We start from the raw sequence: 23703 nt of genomic DNA on the forward strand, positions 1-23703 counted from the left end.
TCTTAAGTCTGATTTGGATTGAAACTCTAGATTTGGGAGTAGTTCATGATTGATGTAAGCCAATCACCAGGTCCTACTCACCTGGCCACAACGATTGGTCAAGAAATCAGTACATAAATTGATCAGAGCCAACAGAAGTAAAGGATATTCCCTATGGATTTGGGGGGACATACTTTTTTTTTTGCCTCCATGGTTATTTCTGGGGCTCGGTGCCTGCACCATGAACCCACTGCTCCTGGAGGCTATCCCCCCCTTTTTGTTGCCCTTGTTGTTTATCGTTGTTGTGGTTATTATTGTTGTTGTTGTTGGATAGGACAGAGAGAAATCGAGAGAGGAGGGGAAGACAGAGGGAGAAAAAGACAAGACACCTGCAGACCTCCTTCAAAGCTTGTGAAGCAACCCCCCCCCCCCCGCAGGTGGGGAGCCGGGAGTTGGAACTGGGATCCTTAAGGCTGGTCCTTGCGCTTTGAGCCACGTGTGCTTAAACCTGCTGTGCTACCGCCCGACCCCTGGGGATATATTCTTATTTCTTCATAAGTGCTTCTGACAAAACAGTTTTCTAAAATTTTCTGAACATCAGAGTGTGATGGGATGAATTGTTATGGCTATTCTGACATCTAATGGGAAGAAACAGAAGTTAGGAGAAGGTCACAGGGAAAGGAAGGTCGAGGCTAGCTGTACGGTCGGTCATTGAAAAGAGAAATAAGATTCCTTACCTTGAAACTATGCAAATCTCCTAAGGAAACAGACAAATTTCTGGACTTTTCAGTTGCAGAAGTTAGCACACTCTGTGTCTTCTCTTTCCCCTCTCCCACTCTCATACTTTTTTTTTTTTTGCATGTCAGATCGAGCTGGTGTTCTGTCGCTTCCAGTGAGTTCTAAGTCCTGGTTGTCACATCCTTATACAATTATCCCTGCTTTTATGGACCCATGCTTTCTTTGTCCTGCTCGTCACTGATTTCCCTCCCTTCTTTTTTTGACCCTACATTCTAAAATAGAAATGGTATTTGCTGGCAAAAGGGGACAACTATTAAACAAATACATTTGAATCTTAGGAAGGGAAAATGTACGGACGTTTTGGCTACAACTTTTTGGAACTGAGTGATATTTGGCTTAACACTGACTTAAGAATTTGTAGGTAGGTTCAAAGTGTTCACATGCTGGAGATGAAGGGGTTTACTTTGCACTATGTTGCCCAGTTTGATTCACTGTGTCTCCTCTCAGGCCTTGTTTATGAAGCTGTAAATACTGATTAAGGCAGAGAGATGGGTCTCTACCTGGTGGAAGTTCCAATTGTGTGTTTGTTAGTTGTTAGGAACATCCGATGATGATGAGTTAATTTACTGTTATGGAATTAAACTCACACATTAAAAATCTAGAACATTTCAGGGCCAAGGAAAGAGTGTCACATAGAGTACGTGACTACTTGTGGTTCACAAATGGTTTCCAGCAGTGGCGCAGCAGAAAATTACAGTGTTTTTGGAGACAAACAGTATGATTTCAGTATCTGGATTTCTACAACATGAACTGGGATAATCTATTATCAGGACATGTCACATTCTGTTTGCAGGCATTTCATCTCAAAACCTAATATGTGAAGTATTTTAAAGAAATCACAGTGTAAATTTTCCTATAATAATTCATCTGCTGCTTGTTCTTTCATACTGTCATCTGCCAGTGCTCGCGAGTGAAAAGACAGCAGCAGTACTAGAGAGTTAACTGCACACTGCAGCAATCCAGACCCAGGTATCCTGTGTTTTTACACGGCTTCTTTTGAAACATTGTATTAACTGCCTCCGGTTCCCTGAGCACATACAGGTGCACAGCGCTGAGCAATTTATTCTAGAGTGAATTGTCCAAGTCCTGAGTGTGGGTCAGATCTGGTCTTCTGTCTCATTTCATAAATAAAAGTTTTACTGCAACAAGGCCACACTTGTAAGTGTGCCCAGAGTTTATGGCTATCTTCATAGTGGCACTGAGCACTGAGCACATTGTGACAGAGTATATATGACTTAGAATGTTTTAAAGAAAATCACTACCTGATTATTTGCAGAAAAAGAGTTGCTGTCCCGTTTTCTCAAATGTTTCCAAGGATCAATATCAACCTTGTCTAGTCTGTGGAACCCCTCCTGTCCTTTTTCAAGTCCAAAACAATCGGCTCATGTCAAATCTTTTGTACCTTCTTCACGTGTCCTTCTCCCTCCCACCTTTTTTTTTTTTTACTATCTTTTACAACAGCAACTTCAGTTTAACAACCAACAAACCTCTTTAAATATCTAAAATATAACTAAAAAAAAAAAAACAAAAAACTGAAGAGACAAACACCTTATTCCCCTTATCAGGAACTATATAAAAATTATTTCATCACAAGTTTTAGGGAGAAAAGTAGTCACCATATTACATACTTATATTATTGCTTTGTGAAGTACAGAGAGAAATAATGAACAACAACAACAGCACCAAAGCAGTATGCCTGGAGTCAAGGACACTGGGGTAACCATTTCAATCATTAAGCTATCTCTTAAGTCCTGCCCTGATGAGGACCGACAGGTCACTTCTCTTCTTTCCTCCTTTGGCATAGCTAGGGCCTTGTGCGTGCATGGTTTCTGCACTCTGGGCTACTTTTTCATTCAGACAGAAATACTGGGGGTAGAGGGCAAGGAGAGGAAGAGACGGAGGGAGAGAGAGAGAGAGAGAGAGAGAGACAGACAAGAGAGAGGAAGAGAGAGAGAGAGAAAGAGAGAGAGAGAGAACCAGAGTGCCACCTTGGCACGTATAATGCTGGGACTCAACTCAGGACCTCATCTTTGCGAGTCTAATGCTATATCCAATGTGCCCCCCCCTCAGGTCGCCTCCAAGTCACTTTATTTGTCTAATCTAGAGACTGAGAGGAATTGAGCCAGGAGGGAGAGAAAGCGAGAGAGAGAGAGAGAGAGAGAGAGAGAGATGGAGAGAGAGAGATGCCCGTAGCCCTGCTTCACCATCCATGAGGCTTCCCTCTGCAGGTGGGAAGGACGGGTGTGCATCTGGTCCTTGTGTACAGTGACGTGTGTGCGCTCTAGTGGGTGTCCCCATCCAGCCCCTTATAAGATGCTCTTATCCTATGGTCTTGTCAGTGTTTCCGTATTATAAATAAATAAATTTTTAAAAAAGTATAGTATTATACTTTTCTTTTTTCATCTGATATGATTTTCTTTGAAACAGAGACAGATGCGAGAGAGGATTTCTTTTGCTTTTAATATTATATTTATTTTCCCTTTTTGCTACCCTTGTTTTTATCATTGTTGTAGTTATTATTATTGTTATTGATGTTATTTTTGCCAGATAGGACAGAGAGAAATGGAGAAAGGAGGGGAAGGCAGAGATGGGGAGTGAAAGACAGACACCTGCAGACCTGTAGGTGGGGAGCCGGGGGCTCAAACCAGGATCCTTACACCAGTCCTCAAGTTTCACGCCACGTGCGCTCAACCCGCTGTACTATTGCCCGACCCCTGCAAGAGAGGATTTCTACACATGTCTGTTATCTCTGTTGTAAGACCACCTGAAGCTAGGAGAAGCCTCCATGCCTCCTAACTAAACTATAAAAGTGCTTGAGTTGCCCACATGACTTTTCAGAACATTCAGTCCTTCCTTGGATGGCTCTTTCTTCTCCCCTGGCCTCTGCCTCCCCTAGTCCATCCACCCGCAAGCAGGAGCCTTGCACTGCAGGCCGGGAGGCAGCACTGGCTCCTTTCCTTCACTCTCAGTTCCAGGGTGGGTCGGACATGCTCAGAGCGACTGAATCTTGGCGCTGCCCCTGCCGATCTGTGAAATTTCTTTGTACTCAGCCTAACTGAAAAGACTGACTATTTTATAAGCTCTTTCCTTTTCCAACTCCCAAGGCAGAAGGATGAACTGCAGAAGTCAAGATGGCTCCTTGCAGAAATCGATACTTCAAAGCATAGCATCTGAAACACCCCCGCTTCCACACCTTCTACTCTAACAGGAACATGCTGTGCCAAGGTCCTCAGGAACCTCAAGATTCTGGGCCCATGGGGCTTTCTCAGTTATCTGGTTATTCTCCAAGCTTGTGCACACCACTCAGCTGAGCTCTTACTGTCTTTCAGACAGCCTTCCTGACTGTCCACAGAACAGCACCGCTGGTCAGCACTTAGCCAGTGCCCAACATCTGCTCTAGCAGGACACGCTGGCTTCAGACTATTAACTTTCAAAAACAGGATCACCACCACTCAGGTTTTTTTTTTTTTTTTTTTAAACCAGAGCTCTGCTCAGTTTGGGTTTAACTGGTGTCAAGGATTGAACTGGAGACTTCTGGTGCCTAGACTACTGTGCTAAATGTGAGATCAAGACAGCTGTTTTCATCGGCCTAATTTCACATTCCCCCATGGGAAGTGTCAGCACACACACAGCCTCTGCCCACTTCTCGGATTCTTTTGCTACACAGAAAAGTCTCTTTGTTCAAACTAGAGAGGTGGCTTGGCTGTAGGGCTGAGGCTCATACATGAGCTTCTGGGTTCCATCCTCAGCACCACCCGAGATCATCAAAAACAGACCACATGGGACTCCAGGGGTGCTGGAGCGGTGCATTACTCACTATCTCTGTCACATAAAAATAAAACAAATAGTGTTAGGTGGGTGGCTAAGAGGTAGAGCACATGCCTCTTGGGAAAGGGCCTGGATTCACTCAATACTATAATTTAAAAAAGAGAAAAGATTGGGGCGGCTGGTCAGTAGCGCAGCCGGTTAAGTGCACATGGCACAAAGTGCAAAGATCCCGGTTTGAGCCCCCAGATCCCCCACCTGCAGGGGGGTCGCTGCACAGGCGGAGAAGCAGGTCTGTAGGTGTCTGTCTTTCTCTCCCCCTCCTCTCTCCATTTCTCTCTGTCCTATCCGGCAACAACATCAATAACGACAACAATAATATCCACCGCAACAATAAAAACAACAAGGGCAACAAAAAGGAAAATAAGTAAAATATATAAAGAAGAGAGGGAAAAAAGTCAAAGATGTCTGTTAGCCTACGTGGTGGTCACTAGTGCCACTTTTCTGTGACACAACACAGTGAAAACGTACTCACTCCTCCTGCAGAACGAATTCTCATTTGTATCAGCAGCAAATACGTGGGTGCTGAAGGTGACCATATAGCGACCCAGGCCAATCTGCTCGGGGATCTGACCCAAGCCAATCTGCTTGGCGATCTGACCCAGGCCAATCTGCTCGGGGATCTGACCCAGGCCAATCTGCTCGGGGATCTGACCCAGGCCAATCTGCTTGGGGATCTGACCCAGGCCAATCTGCTTGGCGATCTGACCCAGGCCAATCTGCTCGGGGATCTGACCCAGGCCAATCTGCTTGGCGATCTGACCCAGGCCAATCTGCTCGGGGATCTGACCCAGGCCAATCTGCTTGGGGATCTGACCCAGGCCAATCTGCTTGGCGATCTGACCCAGGCCAATCTGCTCGGCAATCTGACCCAGAGCACAGCTTCGCTATTTCCAAGCCATCTTTCCTTTCGTCATGTAATGACATAAATATCTGTTTAAGTTTAGATTAAGTTCTGAAATTATTTAGAATGATTCTCACTCACTTAATGGGGGAGGTTAAGACTGCAAAGATAGGAAATCTGAAATAGGCTATGTAAAACTATGAGTGAAACATTACAAAGTAAATTAGGCAAAAGGTAATTAAAGGTGGGGAGACAGCTTAACAGTTCTGCAAAAACTTTCATGCTTGAGGCTCCAAGGTCCTCCAAGGTTCAATCCCCAGCACCACTATTAAAATAAATGTTTAAAAAAAGTACTCATTTTCTTATTAAAAAAAACCCCAAAACTAAAGCTTGATTTTATTTATTACATATGGAGTGTGTGTGCCTTTCAGATGAGGTTGAGTGAAGGTGAGAGAGAGAGGGAGAGAGAAGAAGAAAGGAGGGGAGGGATGGAGGGACAGAGATAGAGATAGGGAGATAGAGAGGGGGGGGAGTGAGAGAGAGAGGGAGAGAGAGAAAGAGAGAGAAGCCAGAACTCCATTCTGGGACATCAGACCATCAAACAAGCAACCGCAGACTTGAAAGTTTACGGCTCCATCAGTTGTGATCAGTTGACCTACTTCCTCCTCATACCCCTTTCTTATTCTGAGAGAGGAATAGAGGGGCAACAAAGTCAGATTTACATCATAGATTTCACTCAGTCTGGTTTAAAATTGCCAATTGCCTGGTTCTAGAAAGAGCTCTCCTGACAGAGTTCATGCTTAAACCACACACAAGGCCCTGGGTTTGAGCCCAAACACCAAATGGGTGCACCAAGGATGGCATTGGGGAGCTCTATGGGTGGCAAGGAGTGGTGTTGTACTTCTCCTCTCTTCCTGTTTTCTCTGTCACTTCCTCTTCCCTCTCCTCACCCTCACATAATGGAAAAAAAACTGGTGGTGTTGGGGAAACTATTCAGTGGTGGTATCCCACATGCATGAGGCTACAGCAGTGAATGAAAAAGTCCTACTTCCTGAGTTCACAGCAGGATACATCAAATCCTGAGATGTTTGCACATTTTCTAAAATAAACGTTACTCTAGCTTCCTCCCTCCCTCCCTTTCCTTCCTCACTCCCTCTCTCCTCTTTCCTTCTCTTTTACACTAGAACCTTGCACATATGAAATTCCACTGACCCTGCAAACTTTTTCTTTTCCATAAGGAGAAACAGAGAGGAGGCCAAGTGCGGTGCACACCAGGTTACGCCATGCTCAAGGATCCAGGTTCCAGCCTGCACTCCCCACCTACTGGGGGGGGGGGGAGGAATGAATGTTGAAGCAGACCTGCTGGTGCCAATCTTTCTCTCTCTCTAGCTCCCCCACTCTTCTTCAGTTTCTGTGTCCTATCAGATAAAACAGAAAAAATAAGAAAAAGAAAAAGAAAGGAGAGAGAGAGAAAAATAAGATAGCCCCCCCCCCCCCCGGGGCAATGGATTTGTAGTGCCAGCACCAAACCTCAAACCCCAAAAAAGGAGAAGCAGAGAGGGAGAGAAGGAAAGAGACAAGAGAGAGGAGAGAAATCACAGCACTGTTCCACTGTCCACGAGGCTCCCCTGACGTTCTGTGTGGTGTTAGGGGTTCAAGGAGCCTGGATTCTCCTGCATGATAAAGTGGACATCATTGGGTGACCAAACTCCTGCTTCCAACTTGAGTTTTCTTGATGTTGCGCAAACAGGAATATATTAATATGGGGGGTGCAGTGTGATGTAATGGCAAAGCTAGATTTGAAGACCTCTTCCAACTCTAGATCATAAAATCTGCAACAAGATGTCAGTTTTAAAGTTCTCCGCTATGAACCGAGAAAACAAGCCTTCCTTACAGAGTTATGGATAATGTCTATAAAGTCCTTAGAATGGTATCAGGGAGTGTGTGTGTAAGAATATTCTCTACACTCGTACAGTACACAGAACAGCTTTATAGCTTTACAGAGCTTATCAGCCAGGGAGCAGATGCCTGGTCTAGCGTTAAATGCACTGTCTCCAGATAGTGTCTGAGCACACCGCGGCCCGAGTAACTCCATACCCAACGCAAACAGATTCTACTAGTGTTAGATGCACTGTCTCCAGATAGTGTCTGAGCACACCGCGGCCCGAGTAACTCCATACCCAACGCAAACAGATTCTGCTTGTAACAGTCTCTCTACCTCAAGTGAGTCTGATTTGTTAGATTAAATGTATAATCACCTCATGCCACTTTAAGATAACTGCCTGCAGAAACACAGTTGGACACAGTTTTATTTGCAAAACTCTAGTATCTGACCTGTAAACAGCGAATGGTTTACTTCCTTACCAACTGCATTTCCATGCTGCTTGGCACTAGGTCGTGTTTTGGCATTAAAGCATTTTATACTGGGCTACAGAATGGCAGGTCTACTCTACCTCATCATGAATATTCTTCTCCATTACTATTCTCTCATTAAAGTTTTATTATTATTAAAATGGATTGAATGTTTCAAACTTTTTGATACACAGACTCTAACTCTTGAGTATAGATTCCTTCAATCTAAGCACTTATAACTTCAAAGTGGTAACCAAACTGAATTTTAACAGTGGGCTCAAATTGTTAATGCATCCCTAATAATGACTTGCTCTTTGAAATGTTAAATCACCTATAAGCTAAGACCAGGGAGAACAGAAACAACTGGTGGTGTCACTTTATAAGCTATAGCTATCTGTAAATAACATTAAAGGACAGACATTACAGTGAGGTCTTGTATGCTATAGTAAATCCTAACAGTGGGATTTTCAAAGTTCACCCAAATGTCAAATAATTTGCTTAAAGCAATAACTATCTATTGCCTTCCCCTTTCTCTGTCAAGCCCATGTTTCTCCCGGTCCTGGAACCCCTAGGGTGGGGCTCACTTCCCAGCCGGTTTCTCTCCATTCAGACCAACTGACACTGCACCTGCTGATCCCAACCCAATCAGTGCACCCAGTGCCACCTCGGCATGCTTCACTTTGGATCACGTCCAGACACGTCAGGTGTGGAATGTCGACCCTTCAGCCTCATTACTCTGGGGAGATCTTTCCCAGCTCATAGGACTCCCTAGTTCCCAAAGCCTCAGAATCTAGATACAGACCAGCGCACGTGAGACAGGGCTTATGTACACGTGTCCATACATTGGGGGGAGGGGGATGGATATATACATTATTTTATTATTTTTTTGCCACAGCACTGTTCAGCTCTGGCTTATGGTAGTATGAGGGCTTGAACCTGGGACACTGGAGCCTATGCTCATGTGAAAGTCTCTTTGCATAGCCATTATACTATCTCCCCTGTCCTCATTATTATTGGCTTTTTTTTTTTTTGCCTCCAGGGTTATCAGTAGGACTCAGTGCAAGCACTATAAATCCACTGCTCCTGGTGGCCACTTTTTTCCATTTTTATTGGATAGAACAAAGAGAAGCTGGGAGAGGAGGGGAAGACAGAGGAAGAGAGAAAAATACCTGTAGACAGGTTAACGAACTGGTGGTCCCCATGTAGCCCAAAGGCCAATTTGTTCTTTTTCATTCAGCTGTTTTTCAATGACTAGTTGTCTGTAACTTGAAAGCAAGACGTACAGTGCAAGCATCCAGAATTCTAGAGAGAGCTCCATGCGTCAGTGTGCGTCTTGCCATTCATGTGGCCCAGGTTCTGATCCCAACACCTTAGGGGAGGTACTAGGACACCAAAGGTCTCGGACCCTAGAAAACACTGCCTAGCACTTCCCCACGTGGCAATGGTAAATAACAGCAAAGACTACAATGACCGCCCTCTTCAGTGGAAGATGAGCTCTCCAGCTCGACACAGTCTCCACAATCCCATGTTAACTCAGACTTTGTCTGCTATCTGCAGTAGCTTTCTAGTAATGCTGAAGACTATGGACTCAGGAATGACAGGAGAAGGAAAGATAGGAGGGACACAATGCAAGGGGGAATCCACAGTAAGAGACCATCAGCACTACAAAACTTCCGGCTAAAGACACTGCGTATGGAGTAGGAGTCACACAGTATTTGGCACTTGGGAAGCTACCATGCAGTGCACGCTGGCATTTTAATCATTACCATTTCACTGTATTCCTGGTACTCTAAAGAGAATTTCAGAGAGTAAATAATCAACTAAACAAGAAATCTTTGAAAATAATAATAATAATAATAATAATAAAGAATGAGAGGGATTGGCATCATAAGACTTGAAAGGCGGGAGTCGGGCGGTAGTGCAGGGTTAAATCGCACGTGGCGTGAAGTGCAAGGACTGGTGTAAGGATCCCGGTTCAAGCCCCGGGCTCCCCACCTGCAGGGGAGTCGCTTCACAGGCGGTGAAGCAGGTCTGCAGGTGTCTGTCTTTCTCTCCCCCTCTCTGTCTTCCCCTCTTCTCGCCATTTCTCTCTATCCTATCCAACAATGATGGCATTAGTAACTACAACAATAGTAATTACAACAACAACAACAATAAAAAACAAGGGCAACAAAAGGGAAAATAAATATTTAAAAAATATTCAAAAAGACTTGAAGTGCAAAATTAATTACGATATGTGCTATAGTATTGGTTTAAAAATAGGGACAATAGGGAGGAAGAAAGATCCTGAGATCCTTATTCATATTTAATATATTTATACAAGGATTAAATATATGATCAATTTATATATTTCACAGCAGAAAAAAAAGTCAAGTCTAACTGGGTTTGGTACAGTTGATTGGAACTAGACAAATAAAAGAATTAAGTATTACACAAAGTATATCTCAGAGCATGATTTTTCAGACTGTTAAGGTTGCTGCTAATTACTTCATGATAACCTTCCAAACCCTTTACAGCAAAAGAGTAGTAGGCTCTAAGGAGATGCTTTGCTAATGCAGCAACATCCCTGCTTTTCCCAGGAAGCACAGAACTCTAATAAAGCAAGTGTCCGGCAACACTACCACACCAGAGTCACGGGTCAATCCTCCTTTACTATCCTGGAGTGAAGAGAAAGATCAATGCTACTTTTCAGTCAGTCATTTAAGGTAAATGGTGAGAAAGTCAGTATTTGTCTTTGGTCTCTCAGATGAATGAATCAGTGTATTAGAATTGATTTTCTGGGAATGGAGAAAAGTAGTAAAAAGAAAAAGATAGAGGAAGGGTGGGAAGGGTGTGTCACAGAGTCCTATATAATCAGATACAAAAGGACCGATTCATTGCTCTATGAACTGTTACTAGTCTTAATTCACTTTAGAAACACCTCCTTGGATACTGTTTCCCAGGTCATTCACAAAGTCTTCAGCAACTGGACAAAACAAGCAAACAAACAACAAAAGAAAATGAGACCAACCACAAGAAAACACATTTAGTTTTGAGTGTATGCAGCTATAGGAAAACCAAATAAGACAAAAAAGAGTGTCACATAGCCTCTTACTAAACTAGAGATTTCAGACATGTTATATGGCCAATTGCCTCTGGCCAGAGTGAACATATTAAAAATCAAAGACAAAAAGATTATGAATCAGGGATGATAAAATTGTCTTTTCTGAAAGATGAAGCCTTAAGCTGCTTTCCCATATCTTAAGACAAAGAACCTGAGTTACTCTGGTCTGTGAAATAGCTCGTCAGGGAGTGCATGTCCCTCATCCCTCACACCTTACACAGCAGTGTGTGTGTGTGTGTGTGTGTGTGTGTGTGTGTGTGTGTGTGTGTGTGTGTATACCACATAAATGGCAGACAGGTGATGCTTGCACATGTGACATGTGTTAGGCCCTGTGTATCGCCACTGATGCTATATTTTAAAAAAAAAGGCACTTTTTTTTTTTTTAGGGTATTTAAAATCAGAAGATTTATTTATTTTTATTTTTATTTTTATTTTTTTTTAAATTTTTTATTTAAGAAAGGATTAGTGAACAAAAGCATAAGGTAGGAGGGGTGTTGGGAATTGTGTGGAGCTGTACCCCTCCTACCTTATGCTTTTGTTCACTAATCCTTTCTTAAATAAAAAAAAGGGACTTTTAAAAATAAGCATATGAGGGGGGTCAGGCGGTAGCACAGTGGGTTAAGCACAGGTGGTGCAAAGTGCAAGGACCAGCGTAAGGATCGCAGTTCGAGCCCCCGGCTCCCCACCTGCAGGGGAGTCACTTCACAAGTGGTGAAGCAGGTCTGCAGCTGTCTCTCTCTTCCCTTCTCTGTCTTCCCCTCCTCTCTCCATTTCTCTCTGTCCTATCCAGCAACGAATGACATCAACAATAACAATAATAACCACAACAAGGCTACAACAACAAGGGCAACAAAGTTGGGGTAAAAAAATGGCCTCTAGGAGCAGTGGATTCATGGTGCAGGCACTGAGCCCCAGCAATAACCCTGGAGGCAAAAAAAAAATTGATATGCTTCATTAGATATACTTGATCAATATATAATGTCTAATACCAATAGAAAGATGTAACATTGTCTTCAACCAAGTTCAGCTGATTTATCATGGAGTAGTAAGTCAATTTTGAAAATAAGTGCTTGTTTTATTTTTGAAATCTTTTACCTGGTTTAAGTAATTCAGGCACTTTTCAAGACACCAAAGGCAGCAAATGCAAGACTTCAGCACACATCTAGCACAAGCATTTTCCTGGAGAGAAGGAAAAAGCGAAATGATTTTAAAAAGGCAAATCATCAAACAGAATAATGGAAATGTTAGACAGACTAAATATTAAATATTAAAACAGTTTCTGCTTCAAAGCTTTCACACCGATGCATTTTTTTCCACAAAACATAATGGCTGAACTACTTTTTGATCAGCTTCAGTCAATATGTAGTTGGTATCTATTACAGAGACGGTATACTGAGGACGTGCAAGACCAGAAAGGAAACTACAATCTAGTAGGAGAAAAAAGATGTACTAATCATAAATGTTGAATATCAAATTTTGATACAGGTGATAAGTACCATGAGAGCTGAGAACAGAGGGAGGTGACATTGGGAGAGTCAGGGAGAGTTTCTATTCCAGAAGAAAGGCGTTTGAGACATTTAAGCTAAACAATACACGCTTGTTATTCTTCTTTTCTAAAATCATCTTTATTTATTAAATAGAGACAGCCAGAAATGAAGAGGGAAGGGGAGACAGAGAGGGAGAGAGACAGAGAGACACCTGCAGCCCTGCTTCGTCACTTGCAAAGCTTTCCTCCCGCAGGTGGGGACCGGGGGCTTGATCCTGAGTCCTTGCGAACTGTAATGTGTGCGCTTAGCTGGGTGTGCCACCACCTGGCCCTCCCTCCGTTACTTTTGTCCTACAGTCAAGGACAGGGAGGATGACCTAAGGAGAAGGGAATGTGAGTTCCACAGACAGAGAGATGGACAGGCCAGTGATTAGGTGGATTTTGTCAGAGCAGCTCGAACAGAGAAGTAAGCGTCAAAGGGGAAAGACTGGAAGGTACTTCGAAAAGAATTCCTTGCAGACTCAGCGTCACCAGGTGCCCGACGACATTCGCACGACTGAGGTCTGAATGTGCCCACAGAAAGCCAGTAAAGAACAGTTCCTCTCACCTTTCCTTTAAGTTGGCTGTGCAGATACATAAGGATCATTCGTGGAATCTTGACCAGGGTGATAATGAAAGACCCTTTTGCCACTGTGCCCAGGTGATAGCGGATGAGGTGACTCACTGACGCCAGAATGGGAGTAAATGGCAAATTCCTCTTATCCCTGTTTTTAAAAAGAACGAGAGGCCTAGTAACACAAAGGCTAGACCAGGGTGGGAGGGTCGGAGCGGTTTACAGAGCCCAATGCAGTGAAGAAATCAGTTCCTGTTTCTTTTCTAGCTTTATGACAAGTGTGAGTGCTATAGGAAATTATTACTTCATTGTTATGGCTGTCTCATGGGGCTTCCTGTGCTCTAATAATTTAATTAAAACTCATGGTCTGGGAGGTAGTGCAGTGGATAAAGCACTGGACTCCTAAGCATGAGGTCTCGAGTTCAATCCCTGGCAGCACATGTACCAGAGTGATATCTGGTTCTTTCTCTCTCCCCTCCTATCTTTCTCATTAATAAATAAATAAGTAAAATCTTAAAAAGATAATTTAACTAAAATTGTATCTTAAAAGCTCTTATGAGTAAACATCTGAGGAATTAATTATGTATAGTCAGAAAATGAAACTTCAAAAGATATTCATCCTAGACCAGGCACTTCATTTTACAAACGGGAAGCACCGGGAGTCGGGCGGTAGCACAGCGGGTGCAAGGCGTAAGGACCGGCGTAAGGATCCCGGTTCAAGACCCCGGCTCCCCACTTGCAGGGGAGTCACTTCACAAGCGGTGAAGCAGGTCTACAGGTATCTTTCTCTCCCTCTCTCTCTCCATTTCTCTCTGTCCTATCCAACAACGACGATATCTATAACTACAAAAAAAAACAAACAAAAAAAAAGGGCAACAAAAGGGAATAAATAAATCAATTAAAAAAAATAATATTAAAAAAATGGTCAGCACCACAGCTTACCCACAGACCTCCAAAGCTAGCACAGGAATGATAAATTTCAAAGGTTGCCTTTGGTGGGCCTTTATAAAAAGCAAAAGTCTAAAATGTTTTACTAGCAAGATTTACTCTACTGTGAAATACAAATTAAGCGCTATCATGATCTGCCGGACTACTTATCTTTCTGAGGTATAAAGAATAAAATTATAATCCCCAATTTTCTGCCATTTCAATACTGTCCACTACAACATTTCACAGTATTTACGTCCAATTACTTTTTAAAGACACGAGACTTGTATGAGCCTCAGTCTCATTCCTTTAAGTGCAATTATTTAGCTGGCCGTAAACTTCTAGGTACATGCTCACCTAGTAAAGTAGTATGTCACCACGGCTCCTGCCACTGTCATCTGCTGACATGCTAAAATAAATTCACTTATCCAGATCAGGCCCACCACATGGTACCACCACATGTACTGCAGAGGCCCAGACACTCTGAACTCCACAAAGCCTTTGTCATTCTGAACAGCACTGCCTAGGAAAACAGCAGAGAAGGGGGGAAAAAAATACATCAAGTGTAAGTCAAGAATTACAGAGACTAAATATAAAAGACAAGTGGAATTTCCAGTAACAGGTCCCTACTCTCAAACCACAACAGTGTTTTTTCATTAAGGGACAGAAATAATTAGCACTTGGAAAGTTGTGAAGCCAAACACTATACAATTAAGCATTCTGATTTCCCCAAAGGCATCACATAAAGTTGCTCTATTTTAATATGGTTTTTATCACATTATTAGTTATTTGGTTTAGGGATGCATTTTCAAACACTTGTTTTTTTTTTTTTTAATTCCAAGTTATTACTTCTCAAATCACAGATCTAAATTATTAGCAAAATACAGAATGTAACAGACTCTAGTGAGTAGATCCTTTCCAAGGCAGATGTGCTAAATAGTCAGAGAACTTACATACAAGTTTACTGATCTCTTCAAAGCTCCGAGAGCAGTGAAGCAGTGCTTTGACTGTTTTTCTTGCTCCCACTCGTCCTCTCCCCTTCTTTCCCTTTAATTTTACTATTCTATTTGATTGGACAAAGAGACATTAAGAGGGAAGGAAGAGATCGAGAGGGAGAAAGACAGACGCCTAGAGCACGGCTTCACCTTTCATCAAGTTTCCTCCCTGCAGGTGGGGGTTGGGGGCTCAAACTAGAGCCTTCTACATGGTAACGTGTGTTCAGCCAGGTGCGGCACCTTTTGGCTCCCCTCCCCTTTCTCTCTGTTGCTATCAAAAATAAATACATCAGTAAATATTTTTTAAAAATCACATTTCTCTGATATTTTAAAACATTTTAATACAAACCAGTCTTTTCCCTAAAAACAAACAAAAACAATGTTGTTTTACCTGTAGTGCCAAGAAAGAGTAGCGTCATGATCCAATATGCCCAAAACAGGACTAGGGCAAAGAAAGTCCAAAAGGGCTGGAAGACTAGCAGCGGCAGGTGAATAAAGACTTTGCCAGCCACGTGGAACAAGGCAATAGTGAGAGCCACACGCTTGCGCATGACCAGCATTATCAGGAACAAGATGACCTGTAAGAAGAGAATGCAAGAAAAGTCTCCAGTTACTGTTTCTAGCGAAGAAAATGGAAAAATAAGGGAGTCGGACAATAGCACAGCAGGTTAAGTGCATGTTGGGCAGTACGCCAGCTTCCCCCTGCTTATCCGTGAGATCTATTTACATAACCAGTTACCCAGGAACCGCCCTGCCTGCAGGGCATTGGTTTAATCCCACTGGTTCATGATGTCTTTTTGCTCCATCCCCTCTCCTTGTCACACCCTGATTTCCACCAGTCTCTTTTCGCTCCACCCTCTCTACATCACATCCTGTTTCCACCCTACTTGGCGAGTATATATACAGCTGCTCTTCTGTTTTAATACACTTGGGCTTGCCTTCCGGCTCCGAGAGTTCCAGAGTCTATCTCTTGCAACGCTAGCCCGGCCCGAGTTCCTGATCCTTCTCCTGATCCCTCTCCTACGCAGCAGCCTACGTTGGCTCCAGTCGAGTTCTCTCCAACCCAGAGAGCACTTGCTCGGGAATAAGCACCCTCAGGCTATCCCGGCAGTGCACATGTCAAGGACCTGCATAAGTACCCAGTTCAAACCCCCAGCTCCCCACCTGCAGGGGAGTCGCTTCACAGGTGGTGACACAGGTCTGCAGGTGTCTGTCTTTCTCTCCCCCTCTCTTTATTTCTCTCTGTCCTATCCAACAACAATGACATTAATGACAACAACAATAATAACTAGAACAACAATAAAAGTAACAAGGCAACAAAAGGGAAAAATAAATAAATATAATTAAAAAAAGAAAAAGAAAAAGAAAATGGAAAAAAAGTGTAAAACTTAAAAAACAAAACAAAACAAACAAAATGTAGGAAGTATCATTCTCCAGATAACAATAATACTTCATCAACTTCCAGTCGTACTAATTCTTGTCAGTTCTAGACAGATCTAAGACATCCTTTTTGAAGTCAAACAGAGTGGTTCCCAGAGGTGCCTTTTGCTACAACGTTAATGAAACCGGAGGAAATGAATCTCGCTGTGTGAAATAATTAATGCAAAAGAAAGACAAAGGCCTGATAATCTCCCTTGCATCTGGGATAAAAAGAAACAAACAAACAAAAAAAAGGAACCAGACAAGGTCAAGGTCAAGTGAAAAGCAGCCTTCACACTGACTGCCAAACAGAGGCTACAGAGAGAAGGGATAAGGCTGGTCAAGTGAAGGGGTTGGGGCGGGGGTGTCTAATAGCTGGCAGCAGGGGAGACCTTAGCAGTGTATGTGGTAGGGTAACATACTTGTCGGCGACATGTGAAGTCAAAGGCCGACGGCGTCAACTAATACTGTATCAGTAAGCGAAAGTCTGAAAAGACAAGCATGGGGCACCTCTAGGCTTTTACTCCTTTTCCTTCGTGCTTCTCACGAGCCACACCATTTGACACCATCTGCTGATAATAAAGTGACCAGTGCCACCTTGACTTGCTTCACTTTGGACTGTGTTCAGAGACACCGGGCCTGGGATGACAACTCTCCAGCTCCATTACTCTGGTGAGGCCTCTCCTGGCTCACAGGACTCCTCGGCAAGTTCCATTTCGGGTGGTGCACTTCCTAACAAAGTTAAAGAACCTAGATACAGACCAGGGCCCATGAGATGGGGCACACGTGTACATGTGTGCGTAAGTTAGGGGAAAACATCTACCTTAAAGTCAAGAGTGTGCAGTAGTCTACAGAGACTCAAGAAGTGCAGCAAGCAAAAAGAAAGACCTAAAAAAGACACCATAAAGTACTCAACAGTTTCTACTTAGATGTAGATACTCTCCTCACCTACCTCCTATTTCACTTCCCTCAGTCACTCTAAGTCTAACCTTGTCAGATAGAATAAGGACTACAAAAGCTGGATAAGGGCAAGAGACCGGCACACTTTAATGATGGTCCTTTTGGTCACTGCCAGGCCACCCCATCACCCGGGGCCCTAGTCAGGGAATCCTGGGATTCCCACAAAGACATGATTCTCACACAGATCCCTCTCTCCACCATCACTGGTCATCTCCATCAGGAACAGCATCATCAACCCTCTTGTGGGCCTCTCCAGGACCTTGCCCTCAATGTAGAACAACAGCGGTAGAAACTGCCCCACTCCTGAGGGAGGCTGCGTCAACAGACTCTGTCACCCAAGGAAGACGGGTCCTGACATGAGTGCAGCCTAGAATGTGCCCAGCTGTGACCATGGACTGTGAGCTCAGACCCACAGGGATGCAGAAGCTATACAGGCTCCTGTGCTGAATATTAATAGATACGGGCCCTAGGTCAGATTGATGGGGTTTATAGCTAATGGTATTTATATATTTTTCCCATATTTGGGAGCTACTCTCTGCCCTGATCAAGCTTTCTAGTCCTATTTCCAACTCTGACACCATCTTCCCAGATAGTACTTTTAGCCTACCTGCATATTAGTTGTCAGGCTCAGACAAAAATTAGTAAAGTTATGGGCTCCTTTCAACATGAAGACCCCCAAGTCTCATCTATTATATTCTTACTTTTAGGTTCCCAATTATTAAACAATTTGCTCTGCTTTATATATTAATGCTTTTCAGCCACCCAGTTGCAGGTGCCGCCATGACACCAACCTGACTTCCCTGGGCAGACGATCTCACCAATGTGTCCTCGAATCCCACCTCCCCAGAGCCCTGGCCCACTAGGGAAAGATAGAGACAGGCTGGGGGTGTGGACTGACCTGTTAATGCCCATGTCCAGTGGAGAAGCAATTACAGAAGCCAGACCTCCCACCTTCTGCACGCCATAAAGAATTTTGCCCATACTGCCAGAGGGATAAAGAATAGGGAAGCTTCCAAAGGAGGGGGTGGACATGGAGCTCTGGTGGTGGGAACTGTGTGAAATTGTACCCCTGTCATCCTACAATCTTGTTGATCATAATTAAATCACTAATTAAAAAACGGGGTGATAATGACCAGGTAAATGAATGGTAAAAGGTAACCTAATATGAACAGAATTTTCTGTAGTAAAGAGAACGATCTTAGGAAAAGGAACTTACATGTACTACCTATGACAATAAGGAATATGTCACGAATAAAGGATCACGTAAATTGTCTAGGTGAAAGAACCTTTCTCAAGAGGCAGGCAGTGAGGAGCACCCACAACAAGCACATGGTCAGGAGCCTTCAGTGAAGGACTGAGAGGTTGTCCCGTGGAGGCCAGGGCTAGCACAGCAGTGGCTAGAGGTGACTTTCTGCTCCATTAGTCACCTCTTGCAAATGACAACGTGAGCCTGAAAGGCGGGCTCCAGCCTGCACTCACTGTGAACACTGTAGCTGCAGAGGCGTAGATGAGGAGGGCTCTCAGATTGTCTTCAGCTATCTGGAGCTGCTCAGGAATCACTGTTTCTTTGGGAGACCTCCTTTGCTTTGCGTACAGCCACCACAGGACGCCTGTGCCACCTGGAGATAAAACAGGTGTGTGTGTGCGCATATGTCCCCACTTCACAACAACTGGCTCAAGAGACAGGAGAGTAGAAAACCCCCATTCTCTGAACCCTGCCTGCACATCGCCATTATGCACCACATCCCCACTCACTCCCTTTCCCTTTTTCCCAGAGCCCTTAGCTTTGCTGCAATATACCACCCACTGTCCAAGTTTTTTGTGTCTCCCCACTTGATCTCTGAAAAGCAGATGTTCTTGAGGTGAGCTGGTGACAGGAAAACCTCAGTGTCTCTTTCAGTTGGGTGAGTCTGCAGGAATTATATCGGGATCACAGCAATCAACAGTAAACTGGAGAAGACAAAGATCCCTGCTGTCTGTCTCTCAGAGCAAAGCCAGAGACTACTGCTGACACGAGCCCTGTAACTGGTGAAGCAGTTATACAGTGAGCAAATGGTGACATGTGTGTGCTGCCCAGGACTTCACCATCTAGCCCTGACGACGAGTAAATGAAGATCCAGAGAGTAGTTCCCACCGAAAGAAGGGAAAGATAGTTAAGTCCCTGATGGTTTGGTATGGGTACCAGGAGACAGGAGTTTCTGTCTCCACCACTGATTCAGAGATTCTGAGGACTATACTGAAGAGGGAGGCATGCAAGGTCTCACGAAGAGAATCACAGCAGGCAAGATCACCCCACATACACAGGAAGCCTTTCAGGTGTACATAGCATCTGCTGTTCTAGATGCACAGACTGAACAATGCCCAAAGCCAAGTCCCCCTCCTCACCATCCAGGAAGCTTATACAGTAATGTGGAAACAAAGAAAAATATAAGGAAACAAGTAAATACATAGTCAATTCAAATCTAAGTAAAAAATTTAGAATTTTTTACCTTTAAAGTTTTCAAAAAGAACTGTAACACCTTAGAATGGCTGAACCAGACCTTTACAAAGTACAAGATCAAAGGAATGGTCTCTACTTGAAAGATAGAACCTTAAACAAAAAAAAAGCCTCGATTCCTTTCTTATCACTGGGGCTCATCCCTCAAACTGACACTGACGGAACTATGTCAGCTCCTGGGGTTGAAGAAGTGGCTTGTTGGCAGCATGCATGTATGAGACCCTGGATTGGATCTCTTGCACCACCTAAAACACTGGCTCCTTTCTAAAGCCATTTCTCCTTGGAGCTAGGCGGCGGGCGGCGCACCTGGTTGAGCGCATAGGTAGCGATGCTCAAGGACTGGGGTTCGAGCCCCTGGTCACCACCTGCATGGGGGAAGCCTCACAAGTGGTGAAGCAGTGCTGAAATGGTCTCTCTCTGTTCCTCTCCCTTTCTCCTTCCCATTCCCTTTGGATTTCTCTCTGTCTCCATCCAATAAAAAAATACACCTCTCCTTCAAATGTCAATGTCCTTACCACTTTATATTATTTTCTTTTTATTATTTTTATTGTCACCAGGCTTACCGCTGGGGTTTCTTGCCTGCATGACAAATCCACCACTTCCAGTGGCTGTTCTTCCTCTCTTTTCCTTTTTTATAGAGAGTTTCAGAGAGAAACTGAGAGGGAAGGGAAGGAGATGGTAGAGAGAAAAAGAGATAAAGAAAGACTTCTGTAGCACTGCTCCACCACTGAAGCTTCTCCCCTACACGTGAGGACCACAGATGTGAATCCCAGTGCCTGTACGTGGCGACGACGTCACTACACAGCCCCGTCATTTTATTTGACTTAGAGATATCACAGTTAGTTGACATCAGTGCAGTCTACTTCCTACTCATTTTACAGTTTATAAATTAATCCACAAGCTTTACAAAAGGAAATCTGTTCAAAACAATTAAGTGGCTCTGAATTGAGAGTAAGTTAAAAGAAAAACTAGCTTCCAACTCTATCTACTAAAGAAACAAAGAAGTGAGCAGCTTACCAAGCGAACCCAATATGACCAGAATTGTTACAATCCAGACAAGCACTCTTGATATGTACCGGATTATCACCATCAAAATCATGGACAGAACTGCAGGAAATATAAACAGAGAACATGCAGATGACTTGAAAACATTGGGCAAATACAGAGAAACTCAACTGTTTTTTCGTTTTTTCCTAGAGAGCTAATTGGCTGCTGCTGATAAGTTTACGATGCCCATTTATGTAAGAAAGGAGATGGGTGGATTTTTGTCTTCTGAGTTTGGTGCTTATGCTACTCACATAGCCAACAGCATCACTTGAAACCAATGGCTTCTAACTGTGAGTTTATAAATGGCAGAAGAGACTACATGCAATGTACATGGTGACTCAAAGACAGACAAGACTATTGTGGCTTCACCACAGGGAGGTGTTAGAGCTCACATGCAGGCATACATATCAACATACAAACTACCACGAATGACATGTCATGTGGGTGACAAGAAACATTACCACATGTAGACAGAGGTCAGTCAAATTAGGAAGTACGTTTCTTTGGGAAATTTAGACTTCATGACTAACTTCTCAACAGTCAACAAGCTAGATGTCATTTTACCTTTTATGTTATTATTATTATTATTTACTATATTTATCAGATAGAGACAGTCAGAAATTGAGAGAAGGGGAGAGAGAGGATGATGGAGAGAGATAGACACCTGCAATCCTACTTCACCACTCGTGAAGCTTTTCCCCTGCAGGTGGGGACCAGGGCCTTGAACCTGGGTGCTTGACCATTGTGTATATTTAACCAGGTGCTCCACCATCTGGCCCCAGCATTTTATCTTTTTATGGTTGTTTCTCCTCTAAAAATCTGAGGGATGGTTAGTTCCCACAGAATAATATCCTGAAGCCTACTGAGGCCAAAGACATTCCTTTCATCTTGTTTCTCAACCGGGGTCAGGAGTACTGATAGAAAAAGCTCTTCTGAAAGGAGTAAGACTTAGCTTGAGTTACTTAGCCAACTCTTCTACCCACCCAAAGTTGAAGTCTAACATACCAAAAGCTTGCATGAGAATCTCAAAAGCAAAATGTTTAACCCTAGCTTAGGAAGAATCATTTCTAAAAATTATAATTTGTTCATTTTTAGTTATATCAAAGACCATTTCATAAGCAAATGAACATAAATTTTAAGTCTCAAAAGAAAATCATTCTACTAGAAAATAGAATTCCAATGGTTTAATATAATTAGTGCCATTACTTTTTTTTAAAAAGGTTTGGATAACTTTTACTTGGTTAAATATTCAACTTTTCAGAAACCAAATGCTCATTATATAAAGCTAAACTCTTAGTTATCGAGTTTCTTTGAACCATTTGCAAAGTCAAATAAGTGGTTGGGATTTGAGACTAGGTAACGTGATTAGCTACTCACTTTAGCAATAAGTACGCAGGGACCCAAAACAGATGGGAGCATTTCAAATAGAACGGAAATCACTTTTTATGTGGACAGCAATATTTCAGTTAAGTCATACACTACTAAAGTGAAAACATTCTCTAATGAGAAAATGGAAATATAGCTAGTATCTTCTCAATAACTATAGTTGTTAAAAGCATAAATACTAATTGTATTTATATTAGTAGCAGTGAACAGTTGCTTGGTCCCTATCATAGTTACTACATCTAGCTAAAAAAAAAAAAAAAATTCTATAAAGCCTATAATGGCCACACGTAATAAGTCCACATCTTAAAAATAGCATCTTCTCTGGTTGCCTATTTATTAACCAGAAAACTCAATGGCTAACAAGTGGAGATTTCATATTTTTTTCCAGGGATACAGTGAAACTATAAATGGTGGAAAATCCTTACACATTTCAGAAGAATTTTATAAAAACTTACTATTTTTCCCATGGCAATATATGAGACAATGCTATCTCTCTTAAAAGCGAATGAGACTTTTGAGGTCATAACTGAAAAGAAACCAATGTTGATTCATGGGTTTGTTTTTTTTTAAGTCTCTTGTGGTCATATTAAAAGTTATTAAATTAATCATCAAAGGTTAGGGAAAAACCAGTTATCTCCAACAAGAGAAAAAGAGAAGTTGAGTTTCAGATATATACACACACATATTTATATTTGATATGCACATACTTATAACTATATATAATCTGAAACAATTCTCCTGGTGATGGGAAGTTAAACATTTTATGCGTATCCCCAGTTGTAGTCATGCTTTGGCCAATAGACAGAACAGTCTTCTACTGCAGTACTATGCAATAGCTGAGAATGAGAAAAACAATTACCTAGTGACAACAAGCAAAGTCCCAATATAATTTCTTTGCTGGTCATTACTCCACTAATCAGCCTGTGTAAGACACTATTGTCACTGACAAAGGTGATCAGGGCCTCTGCAAACTTGGCATAGCAGGAAATGTTCACAGGAGCACAGCGATGGAAGAATGGAATAGGTGCACTGGTGACACAAGAAAAAAAAAATCAGAAAAAAAATTACTCCTACTTAATATAAATGCCACATCAAACACACAGATGAAAGGTGAATGTGACTGCAGTATACTCCACCCTCTACGAGTCATATGGAGCTGAAGCTGAGCGCTATGAGCTGAATGCTGTGAAGATGACGTCATGAGTAGGATGCCAGTCGTTACCACAAGCCTCATCGAAGAGGGTAGAGTGCGTATTCCAGCAGGAGACATTACCCTCCCCTTCTGATAAGAGGCACACACGCTCACACACATGAGTGCGCGCACACACACACACACACACACACACACAAAACCACCAAAAAGAAATCCAAACACTTAAACTCCTCAGCCTACACATTTATCACTCGGGGGGAAGATGACAAAACTTATAAACACAGAATTTATTGAGTCGGAAATAAAATTTTACCTAAGC

The 23703-nt window shown here is 42.8% G+C and overlaps 1 protein-coding gene and 1 long non-coding RNA gene across 4 annotated transcripts in view; one reads left to right on the forward strand and one right to left on the reverse strand.

Moving 5' to 3' along the window:
* LOC132540822 (uncharacterized) overlaps positions 1 to 23703 on the forward strand; it is a 478519-nt gene that overhangs the window by 310461 nt on the left and 144355 nt on the right. The gene's annotated exons all lie outside the window — the stretch shown is intronic.
* SLC44A1 (solute carrier family 44 member 1) overlaps positions 1 to 23703 on the reverse strand; it is a 200347-nt gene that overhangs the window by 63828 nt on the left and 112816 nt on the right. For all 3 annotated transcript variants that reach the window (XM_060199059.1, XM_060199058.1, XM_060199060.1), the window contains 7 exons: positions 23091 to 23260; positions 20816 to 20905; positions 18781 to 18920; positions 15314 to 15500; positions 14285 to 14450; positions 12995 to 13151; positions 11997 to 12080 (listed from right to left, as the gene is read on the reverse strand). In XM_060199059.1, the coding sequence (XP_060055042.1) occupies positions 11997 to 12080; positions 12995 to 13151; positions 14285 to 14450; positions 15314 to 15500; positions 18781 to 18920; positions 20816 to 20905; positions 23091 to 23260 (994 nt within the window). The remainder of the gene's footprint in view (positions 1 to 11996; positions 12081 to 12994; positions 13152 to 14284; positions 14451 to 15313; positions 15501 to 18780; positions 18921 to 20815; positions 20906 to 23090; positions 23261 to 23703) is intronic.

Source organism: Erinaceus europaeus, chromosome 10 (genome assembly GCF_950295315.1).
Source record: "Erinaceus europaeus chromosome 10, mEriEur2.1, whole genome shotgun sequence".
Taxonomy (NCBI): domain Eukaryota; kingdom Metazoa; phylum Chordata; class Mammalia; order Eulipotyphla; family Erinaceidae; genus Erinaceus; species Erinaceus europaeus.